Below are 11,393 nucleotides of genomic sequence, written 5' to 3' on the forward strand. Positions count from 1 at the left end.
TTTTGGGGTTCGGGTTCGATTTGGTACCGAATCAACGATTTTATCCCAAATCCCTTTCAGAGAAAATCCCTTTATATCAAATCCTTTTACATCCAATTTATATCAAATCCTTTTTATATCAAATCCCTTTTATATCAAATCCCTTTTACGTCCAATTTATATCAAATCCATTTTATATTGAATCCCTTTTAAAGCAAATTTATTTTATACCAATTTACTTTTATATCAACTTCCTTTCATACTGAATTTATTTTATACCAAATTTATTTATATCAGATCCTTTTATAGTAAATCCCTTTTGTATTCAATTTATTTTATATCAAATCCATTTTATACCGAATTTATTGTATATCAAATTCTTTTTCTATTGAATTTATTTCATATTAAATCCCTTTATACCAAATCCTAAATATAAAATGCCTTTTATACCAAATTTGTGTCGAATCCTTTTATATCAAACCCTTTATCCCAAATTCCCTTTATATCAAACCTTTTTATACCAAACCCCATTATATAAAATATATTTTATATCAATCACTTTTATCCCAAACTCCATTTCATGCTGAACCCTGTTATACCAAATTTGTATCAAATCCTTTTCTATAAAATGCCTTTTATACCGAACCCTTTATCCCAAATCCCTTTTATACCAGTCTCTTCTATCAAATCCCTTTTATATAAAATTATTCTATATAATTTTCACACCAAAAACTTTTTATACCAAACCTTTCAGACCAAACCCTTTTATATCCAATTCCTATCAAATCATTTTATGTCAAGCTCCTTTTATCCAAGCCCTTCTATATCAGATTCTTTTCTATAATATCCCTTTTACTTCAAACCCTTTTACATAAAATTTATTTTATATCAATCACTTCTATCCCAAACTCCACACCGAACCCTGTTATTCCAAATTTGTATTAAACCCCTTTAAATCAAACCTGTATATATCACACCTTTTCTATCAAACCCTTTATCCCAAATTCATTTTATATCAAATCCCTTTTATACCTATCCTTTTAATATAAAATTTATTTTATATCAATCACAAACTCCACACTGAACCCTGTTATTCCAAATTTGTATAAACCCCTTTAAATCAAACCCTTTTCTATCAAACCCTTTATCCCAAATTCCTTTTATATCAAATCCCCTTTTATACCAATCCCTTTTATATAAAATTTATTTTTACATCCATCACTTTTAAAACTCCATTACGCACCAAACCCGGGTTGTTTAAACCGGAGCCGCGTCCTGGGGGAGCTCTGGGGGTCCCAGAGTGTCCTGGGGTGGCTCCAGGGGGGCTCTGGGGGTCTCGGGGTGCCCCAGGTTGGCTCCCAGGGGGTCTGGGGTGACTCCTGGGGGTCCCAGGGTGTCCTGGGGGTGGCTCCCAGGGTGGCTCCCGGGGGTCTCAGGGTGCCCCAGGGTGGTCTCAGAGTGCCCCAGGGAGCTCAGGGTACCACGGGGGTCTCAGGGAGTCCGGGGGGGAGTCCAGGGGGGCTCCCGGGGGTCTCAGAATGTCTCAGACTGCCCCGGAGGTGGGGTCTGGGTGTCCTGGGTGGGTCCGGGATGGCTCCTGGGGGTCTCAGAGTGCCCCGGGGGGAGTCTGTGGGGGTCTCAGGGCGTCCCCGTGGTCTCAGAAGTCCCAGGGGGTGTCCAGGGTGAGGCTCAGGGTGTCTCAGATTGCCTGGGTGGCTCCGGGGGTCTCAGAATGTCTCGGGGTGCCCTGAGGGAGGCCCAGGGTCTCAGAATGTCTCAGACTGTCCCGGCGGGGGGTCTCAGGGTGTCCCGGGGTCTCAGGGTGTCCTGGGGGGTGTCCAGGGGGAGGCTCAGGGTGTCTCAGATTGCCTGAGGGTGGCTCCAGGGTCTCAGAATGTCTCAGACTGCCCTGGGGGTGGTCCAGGGTGGCTCCCGGGGGTCTCATGTGTCTCATACTGTCCTGGGGGGGGTCTCGGGGTGCCTTGGGGGGGGTCTCAGAATGTCTCAGACTGCCCTGGGTGCTCTGGGGTGGCTCCGGGGCTCTCAGAGTGTCTCGGGGTGCCCCAGGGTGGCTCCGGGGCTCTCAGAAAGTCTCGGGGTGCCCTGACGAGGGGGTCCCGGGGGTCTCACGGTGTCTCAGACTGTCCCGGGTGGCTCCCGGGGGGCTCCAGGTCGCGCAGCCCCCTGAGGGCGAGGGGCGCAGTCCCGCACCAGGCGGCAGAGGCGGGCGCTGCCCTCCACGGAGCCGCTGCGGGGCAGCTCCCGCGCCGCCCACAGCAGCTTCTGCAGCAGCGCCGCCCGCGCCGCCGCCACCGCGGCCCCGGTGGCGCCATCGGGATCGGGATCGGTACCGGCATCAGCACCGGGGGGCTCCGGGGGCTGGGCGGGGGGAGCCCCGGAACGCGGCGGCCGCGCCCTCGCAGCGCTCGGGGCGGGGAGGGCCGGGGGGAGGGGCGGCGGCGGCTGGGGGAGGGGAGGGGAGGGAGGGGTGAGGGGGGGGCACCAAAGGTTTGGGGTTGTCCCAACCCCCTCTCCAAATCCAGTCAGGTGCAAAATCGCCAAAAATTCCTAGCCCCGCCCTCAAATTCTGACATCGCCATCGTGTTCTCAGCCTGTGTGCTCCCCCCCAAAATCCCGCAAATTCCACCCCAAAAAATCTCAAATTCTCTGCCCCAAAATCCCCATTTTCCCCCCCTTCAAAATCCCCAATTCCTCCCAAAAATCATCATTGCCCTCCCCAAAAAACAGAATTCTTCCCCCAAAAATCCCCAATTCCCCCTCCAATTTCCCAATTCCTCCCCTCCCAAATCCCCAATTTCCATCTCCCCAAAATCTCCTGAATTTCCCCCTACTCAAAATCTCCAATTCCCCCCCCCCAAAATCCCCAATTTCCCCCCCACCCAAAATCCCAAATCCCAACTCAAAATCCCCATTTCCCTCCCCAAAAATCCCCAATGCCCTCCTCCCCAAAATCCGGAATTCCCCCCCCAAAATCCCAAACCCTTCCCCCCCCAAAATCCCAATTCCCCCCCCACAAAATCCCCAATTCCCCCCTCCAAAATCCCCAATTCCCCCCCAAATCCTCAATTTCCCCCCCCAAAATCCCCAATTCCCCCCAAATCCTCAATTTCCCCCCCAAAATCCCCAATTCCCCCCCAAATTCCCCAATTCCCGCCCCCCCAACCCCCAAATTCCCAATTTCCCCCCAGATTTTCCCGTTTCCCCCCCAAATTCCCGCATTTCCCCCCCAAATTCCCAATTTCCCCCCAGATTTTCCCGTTTCCCCCCAGATTTTCCCGTTTCCCCGCAGATTTTCCCGTTTCCCCCCAGATTTTCCCGTTTCCCCGTCCCGTACCGTGGCCCTGCTCGGGGTCCTGGCAGCTCACGCACAGCAGCCGCTGCTCCTTGTCCTGCAGCAGAACCGTCTGGGGGGGCACGGGGGGGTCACGGGGGACCGGAACCCCTCCCCCACCCCCTCCGGTACCGCCCAATTCCCGGGGGGGTCCCGGGGGGGGTCCCGGTGCTCCCCTCCCCCCTCCGCTCACCCCGCACTCCGGGCAGGAGCTCCCCAACATTCGGTACCCCCGGAGCAGCAGCGCCCCCATGGCCCGGCTCGCCGGTCCAGCCGCTCCCGCCGCGCCTCGGCCTCGTCCGTGCCTGGGGGGAAGAACCGGAGGGGCTCTGTTACCGGGGGGGGGGTCTCGGTTACCGGAGGGGGTCACGGTTACCGGAGGGGTCCCAAACAGTGGGGAGAGTGGGTGAAGGGGGACTGGGATGAGCTGGGGGGGACTCGGAGCGGCGGGAAGGGGTCACGGGGCGGCCCCGAGATGGCGGCGGGGGTCCTGGGAAGGTCCCGGTAATGGCGGAGGGGGTCACGGAGAGGATTCTCAGGGCTCGGTGCGGTCCCGGTGGCGGGGGCGGGTTCCGGGGTGGCTCCGGTGGTCAGGGGGGTCCCGGGGGGGATCCGCGCCCCGGGGGTTCCCGCCGGTGCCTCACCGCCGTTCAGCGCCATGATGGTCGCTGCGGAGACGGCGTCGCGGCGGAAGTGACGTCACACAGCACAGAAGTCCGGGCAGAAACAGCGACGCGAATTTGTGAAATAAGTTCCGGCGGCAAAATAAGTCCCACGGTCCGTGACTGAAATGGGGTCGGGTCCCCGTGCGGCGCAAATTTGCATAACCCCGCCTCTCTCCCGCCATAGACCGCGCCCATCCCTTCCGGCAATCTGATTCGCCGCTCGCGCCCCCTATTTGCATTCGCTCCGCCCACTCCCGAACAGAGCTGATTTGCATATACCGCGCGGGATTTCAAAAATGCCCGATAGGGCTGCGCGCTGATTGGACAGAACCGGCCCCGCCCATTTCAGACTCCGCCCCCCACGGTCCAGGCACGGAAATTCGGTGAGAGAATTCGGTGACAGCAATCGGTGAAAATGTGAAAATGTTTATTTTGCTGGAAAAGGGGCGGGTGAGGCCGGGGGTGCCCCCGCCCGGGCAGAGGGGCGGGGGAGACCCTGGGGAAGCTCCGTACAAAAAGGGGGGGCTCAGGCGGTGGGGGGACACAGCTCCATCCGAAGCCTCCGCACCTGGAAGAGACCAGAGAGGTGAGGGGACATGGGGGACACCGGGACACTCGGGGACAACCGGGGAGACGCGGGGACATGCGGGCACCGGGACGTGGTGGCTCCGGTGGGGACGGGGGATCCCCGGTGACGGGGAGGGGGACACGGCGGCAGCAGCGACCCGGGGCCTGTCTGACCTGGTGCAGCGACATCCGGGGGCTGCGGAGCCACAGCAACGGTGGCGAGTCCCGGGGGGTCCGCAGCGATCCTGGGGAGGGGGGAAATGCCGTTACCGGGCGCCAGCGGCACGGAAACACCCGGCAGGGCCCAGACCCCCCGGTGCTCACCTCAGAAGGCGGAGTATTGCACCCGCTCCACGTAGGATCCCACCCGAAGCGCTGCAGGTCGTAGAGGGACGCCCGGGCCACCGAGGAGACGGGCGACAGCTGCCCACGCTCGTACGTGTACGCCTCTCCGACGGTGCTGGCCGCAGCGGCCGTGCGGCGCAGGGGGCTCCTGTCCCGGGTGTAATACGTGGAGGACGCGGCGGCGGCCGCGGCGGTGGCGGGCGGCGGCAGCGACGGCGGCCGCCGCGCCCGGGGTGGGCAGCAGCGCTCGGTCGTACGCGTCTAAGGTGGTGGGGATGCGGCCGGCCATGGCCGTGGTGGCGGCCATGGCCGAGGACTGGACCTGGGAGTACTGGGCGTACTGGGAGTACTGGGCCATGGTCTGCTCCGCGTAGGCGTCGTACGCCGAGGCCGTGGCGTAGGAGCGGACGCGGTAGCGCTTGTAGTAGTCGGCCATCCCGCCGTAGGCCTCATCGTAATACACGGTCTCCCCATAGCCTGCGGTGTAGGGAGTGCGCACGGCTCCGTACTGCTCGTTATAGGCCTCGGCAAAGTCCGCCACTTGCCCCGGGCGATCGACCGGGCACTCCTTAGACCAGTGCCCCTCCTTCCCGCAGCGGTAGCAGCCGCTCTTGTCTCCCATCCCGGGCGCCGTCCGCAGCCGGCTGGTGGACAGCTGCACGCGCATCCGCTTGCCTTGGGGAGAGGGAGACGCGGCGTCACCCCCGGGCACCGCGCCCGGCCTGGCCCGGACCTCGGGCATCGGGCAGTGGGATCCCTGGAGCCACCGCGACAGTGACATCAGGCCATGGGATCCCGCACTGCCACAGGTATTGGGCCAGAGGATCCCCCAGAGTCACCTCAACACCGACATCAGGCCATGGGATCCCCCAGAGCCTTGGGCATTGGGCCATGGGATCCCCTGGAGTCACCCTGATATTGGACCATGGGATCCTCAGAGCCACCCTGACGCTGACATTGGGCCATGGGATGCCCCAGTGCCACCCTGGTGCTGTCATCAGCCCATGGGACACCCCACTGCCACGGGCACTGGGCCACGGGATTCCCTGGAGTCACCCCAACATCGGACCATGGGGTCCCCCATGATTGATCCCAGCACTGGCACACGGCCATGGGGACCCCCAGAATTGATCCCAGCACTGGCACAAGGCCGTGGGGTCCCCCAGAATTGATCCCAGCACTGGCACAAGGCCGTGGGGTCCCCCAGAATTGATCCCAGCACTGGCACAAGGCCATGGGGTCCTCCAGAATTGATCCCAGCACTGGCACAAGGCCGTGGGGTCCCCAGAGCCGCACTCACACCAGCACCAAGCACAGAGACCCCCAGAGCCGCCCCCTGCTCTGGCACTGCGGGGTCACACAGGGCTGGCACCACACTGTGACGTCCCCAAGGACCATCCCTGGCATTGGCAATCTGTGTGGGTCCCCTCAGCGTCACCCTGGCACCGTTGGTGACCCCCAGAATCACCCTGACACTGTGGGATTCCCCAGAACCACCACCACCCCTTGGGGACCCTGAGAGCCACCTGTGGCCTGGCCAGTGAGGGACATTTGGGGACACGGAGGAGGTGACAACCCCAAACCTTCCTGCGCACAGCCCGAGGAGATGAAAGCCCAGGAGCTGCTTTGTTTGGGGTCCCTGTCAGAGGCACAAACTCCAGCCATTGTTTTGTTATTAAATTATTTAATTATCACACCAAGATTAAATGATATCGTGGATCAGAACATCTGAGACTGTGGTGGGCTGGGGCTGGTGGTCCATGGGATCCCCAGAAATGGCACCAGCACCAAGGGACCCCCAAGAGGTGGCAGCAGCCATGGGGACCCCCGAGAGCCACTCCTGGCACTGCTGAGGGTGGGGGGTGACAGGAGCCACCAGGGTGGGCACCAGGCCCCGCAGACAAGGGGGGTCCCTGTGGTTGCAGGCAGGACTTGGGGACAGTGGGAGCCAATGGGACAACGGGAGCCAATGGGACACGGCGTTGGCTCCCAGCCCTGTTTTCTCCCAAATTCCAGCAGCAAAAGGACAACACCAATCCCATGAGGTGACCCCAGAGGTGGATCTCACCCTGACCAACCAGGGTGGAGTAAATCCCCTAGAATTCCTACAAACTTTGGTGCTGTGGGGTCACTCTGCCCCGACATGGAGCCACCACAGTGTCCCCAGCCCTGACACTGGATGAGAGCACGGGGACATCCCCAGAGCCAAATTCCAGAGCTCCAGGACGAGAACAGGCTCCAAACACAGCACCAATCACAGAGTGGGGCCGGTAACACCAAAAATCAGCCAAAATCCTCCCAGATCAGAACCTCCCCACGGCTCACCTTGGAACTCGGTGTTGTCCAGCCCCCGGATGGCCTCCACGGCATCCTCGGCCCGCTCCATGTGCACGAAGGCGTAGTCCTTGACGATGTCACATTCAATGACGGGGCCGTACTCCTCGAACTTGGCGCGCAGCTCTAGGTTGGTGCAGGCGGGGCTGATGTTGCCCACGTGCAGCTTGGTGGAGGCCTTGCTCTTGTTCTTGCTGGCCTCCACATTGATGCAGACGCCGTGCAGCTTGTGGTGGTGCAGGTTGCGGATGGCGTCCTCGGCCGCCGTCCTGTCCTCGATGTGCACGAAGCCGTAGTTCTTGATGATGTCGCACTCCAGCACCTTCCCGTACTGCTCGAACAGGGAGCGGATCTCCTGCTCCGTCGCCTCCCGCGGCAGGTTCCCGATGAACAGCTTCACCATCGCGACCCGCCTGAGGGGTGTCAGGGAAAGGGGGGCTTGGTGAGGCCCTCCCCGCACAACCGCCGGTCCTGCTGAGGGGTCGTAGCCGCTCCGGGGATGGGGAAGGTTCCCCCCACCTTTCATCGATTCTCCTCCAGCTGATTCCCGATGGGATCCCCCTCACTCCTCAGGGCACCCCGAAGCAGAGACCCCCTCAGGAAAGACCCCCGGGCCCGGGCTCCTCATAATGAGCCGAGAGACCTTCAAGGTATCGAGCGGAGTCTCAGCCCGGTTGTGATCCGTGAGACCCCAGCCCACGGAGGGGCACCCGGGTCTCCCCCAGACCGCATCCCGCTCCCATCCCGGGTCTGAGCCTCTTCCTGGACGCCTTCCCGAGGCCGCGGGACGCCGTGCAATGCTCCCCCCCAGACAGCAGCACCCCGGTCCCTCTCCGCTCCTCCCGGTTCCACCCGTGTCCGCCCCGGGGCCCCCCGAGTCTCACCGCGCCCCCCCCTCACCCGGTACTCGATGACGGCAACAAATGGCGGTAGCCGCCTCACGCGGGGCCACGCCCACCGCGCGCGCTGATTGGCCGAGAGCGGCAGAGTGGTGCGACGCGATTGGCTAAAGCGCTGCGAAGCCCCGCCCAGAGGCGGTCCAGACAGTGTCTTGCACAAAGCGTTCCCGCCCTCGCGGTGGCCAATGGGGAGCGGCGGCGCGCCGGAAGTGAGGAGGAAGGCGGGGCTTTTAGGGCACGTGAAGGCAGTGCTGACCAATCAGCGCGCGGGGGAGGGGTGTGGCCTGGCGGCACGCGGAGCCGGGAGAGTCCGAGCCGGGAATCGGGACCGAACCGGGAAACCGGGACCGGCAGGAACAGGGACCAATCCGGGGAACCAGGACCGAGTCTGGGAAACCGGGACGAGCCGAGGAACCGAGTCCGGGCCGGGGAACCTGGACCGACAGAAGCAGGGACCGGCACCGGGACAGTGACAGACCGCTCCTGCCGCCATCAGGATCCACCGATACGGGGACAGGGACAGTGACCAACTGCCCCCACCGGCACCGGAACCGACTGGGACAGACCGGGACCAACCGCTGCCATCAGGATCGATCGGCACCGGCACTGGAACCGGTGCGGCATCGATTCGGTCAGAAACAGCGACCCGCCCGCTCTCACCGGGGCGTCGCGGCCACCGGGACTGGCCGGGTATGGCCCCGCCCCTCCAACATTAACCACGCCCCTTCCACCGTAGCCCCGCCCCCGTCATGTCCACGCGGTGCTGCTGCTGCGGCGGCTCCGGCACCGGGAACGGAACCGGGACAGCGACGAGGAACAGGATGGGGACCGGGAGCAGGACTGTGACAGGGACCGGGGCCAGGACTGTGACAGGGACCCGGAGCAGCAGCGGGACCGGGAGCAGGACTGTGACAGGGATCGGGACTGGAATGAACCCACGAACGGGACCGGGATGAACCCCGTGAACGGCCCCGCGATCAGTACCGTGCTCGTGACCGGCACCTCGCACCCACCGGATCTCCCTCCCCGGTGCTGCCCATCCCCGCTCCCCCGCCGCAGCCGCCGCCGCCGCCGCCCGTACCCCGCCCAGCGCATTTACCGGGTGCGCTGCTCCTTCCTGGAGCTCAGCGACGAGCAGGCGCTGCGGCGCTGCCGCCTGGACCGCGCGGCCATCGCGGCGCTGTGCCGGGAGCTCGGGGCCGACCTGCAGAGCCTGACCGGCCGCAGCCACGCTCTGCCCGTGGCCGTCAAGGTCACCTCGGCCTTGGCCTTCCTGGCCTCGGGCTCCTTCCAGACGGCGTCGCGCCTCAGCACGGGCATCAGCCAGTCGGCCATGTCCAACTGCCTGGCGCAGTTCCTGGCGGCCTTGCAGCGGCGGGCCCGGCCGCTACATCGCCTTCCCGCCGCCCGCCGAGCCCCCCGGGACGCCCCGGCGGCGCTGCCCGGTGTGCTGGGCTTGGGTGGGCGCCATGCACGTGGCGCTGAGGGCGCCGGCGGATAACGAGCCGCTGTTCCGCAACGCCGCCAATTTCCACTCCATCAACATGCAGGTGGTGTGCGACGGCCGCGGCCACATCACCAACGTGGTGGCCAAGTTCCCCGGCTCGTGCGCCAACGCCACCGTGCTGGAGAACTCGGCCCTGGCGCGCCTGATGGAGGGCAGCAGGAGCGAGGGGGTCTGGCTGCTGGGTGAGGGGGTTTGGGGGTGGGAAATGGGGAGATGGAGGACGGGGGAGGGGGGTTTGGGGTGGGAAATGGGGGTCTGGCTGCTGGGTGAGGGGTGTGGAGTGGGAAATGGGGGGTTTGGGGTGGGAAATGGGGATATGGGGTGGGAAATGGGGGGTTTGGGAGATGGAGGAGAGGGTTTGGGGTGGGAAATAGGGGGGATGGAGGATGGGGAAAGGGGTTTGGGGGGTTTTTGGGTGTTCTGAGGCAGGGGGATCCCAAAGATCATGGCTCATCGAAGGAATATTGAGATGGAAGAAGGGGGTCTGGGTGCTGGGTGAGGGGGTTTGGGGTGGGAAATGGGGATCTGGCCTGCTGGGTGAGAGGTTCTGGAGTTCAGGTGTGTTCCTGGTGCCCAAGAGTTGATTTAGGGATGTCCCTGCTGCTCCAGGTATCACTCAGGTGTATCCCCACCACTCCAGGTATAACTCAGGTGTATCCCTGCTGCTCTGGGTGTGTCCCTGATGCCCCAAGTGTGACTCAGGTGTATCCCCACCACTCCATGTGTAACTCAGGTGTGCCCCCACCGCCCCAGGTGTAACTCAGGAGTGCCCCTGCTGCTCTGGGTGTAACTCAGGTGTGTCCCCACCACTCCATGTGTCACTGATCTGTATCCCCACCGCCCCAGGTGTCACTCAGGTGTGTTCCTGATGCTCTGAGTGTAACTCAGGTGTGTCCCCACCACTCCATGCGTCACTGATCTGTATCCCCACCGCCCCAGGTGTCACTCAGGTGTGTCCCTGCTGCTCTGGGTGTCACTCAGGTGTGTCCCCACCGCCCCAGGTGTCACTCAGGTGTGTCCCTGATGCTCTGGGTGTCGCTCAGGTGTATCCCCACCGCCCCAGGTGTCACTCACCTCTCTCCCCCGCCCTGCAGGTGACGGCTCGTACCCGCTGAAGCCGTGGCTGCTGACGCCCATCGCGGGCCCGCGGGGCGCGGCCGAGCTGCGCTACAACGCGCTGCACTCCCGCACGCTGGCCCCGCTGCGCCGCACGCTGGGGCTGCTGCGCCGCCGCTTCCGCTGCCTGGCGGGCGGGGGGCTCCAGTACAGCCCCCCCAAGGTGTGCCAGATCTTCCTGGCCTGCTGCATCCTGCACAACATCGCCCTGCGCCGCCGCGTTCCCCTCCTGGAGCCGCCCGAGCCGTGCCCGGCGCTGCCCGAGCCGCCCCCGCAGCCGCCGCCGCCGCCCGGGCCCGGAGCTCGGGAGGGGCGCGCGGTGCGGGCCCGGCTGGTGCAGCGGGTGCGGGAGGGCCTGGGCTGAGGGGGGATAGGGGGGGCTGGGGTGCTGCTGGGGGGGGGGTGAGCCCTCATTTGGGGGGCTGAGCCCTGATCTGGGGGAGCTCCGGGTCCTTGGGGGGAACTGAGCTGTGATTTGGGGCGTTCTGAGCACTTTGGGGGGTGCTGAGTCCTGATTTCGGGGGGTCCTGACTCTTAACATGGGGGGGGTTCTGAGCCCTCTGGGGATCCTGACCCCTGATTTGGGGGCCTCTGAGTGCTCTGAGGGGTGCTGAGCCTGATTTGGGGGT

The 11,393-nt window shown here is 62.3% G+C and overlaps 2 protein-coding genes across 2 annotated transcripts; both read right to left on the minus strand.

Moving 5' to 3' along the window:
* Window positions 1-1,165: 1,165 nt before the first annotated feature.
* Window positions 1,166-3,606, minus strand: ZNRD2 (zinc ribbon domain containing 2). Its single transcript, XM_063182387.1, is given in 5 exon segments — window positions 1,166-2,171; window positions 2,173-2,368; window positions 2,370-2,442; window positions 3,335-3,404; window positions 3,525-3,606. Coding segments are annotated over 5 exon segments (465 nt in total). The 5' UTR covers window positions 3,585-3,606; the 3' UTR covers window positions 1,166-2,105.
* A 1,281-nt stretch (window positions 3,607-4,887) lies between these two features.
* LOC134433585 (RNA-binding protein 4B-like) lies at window positions 4,888-7,987 on the minus strand. The gene is given in 5 exon segments (XM_063182396.1): window positions 4,888-4,923; window positions 4,926-5,107; window positions 5,109-5,583; window positions 7,234-7,655; window positions 7,762-7,987. Coding segments are annotated over 4 exon segments (1,104 nt in total). The 5' UTR covers window positions 7,646-7,655; window positions 7,762-7,987; the 3' UTR covers window position 4,888.
* Between the last annotated feature and the right edge of the window lie 3,406 nt (window positions 7,988-11,393).

Source organism: Melospiza melodia, unplaced genomic scaffold, assembly GCF_035770615.1.
Source record: "Melospiza melodia melodia isolate bMelMel2 unplaced genomic scaffold, bMelMel2.pri scaffold_208, whole genome shotgun sequence".
In the NCBI taxonomy this organism is placed as follows: domain Eukaryota; kingdom Metazoa; phylum Chordata; class Aves; order Passeriformes; family Passerellidae; genus Melospiza; species Melospiza melodia.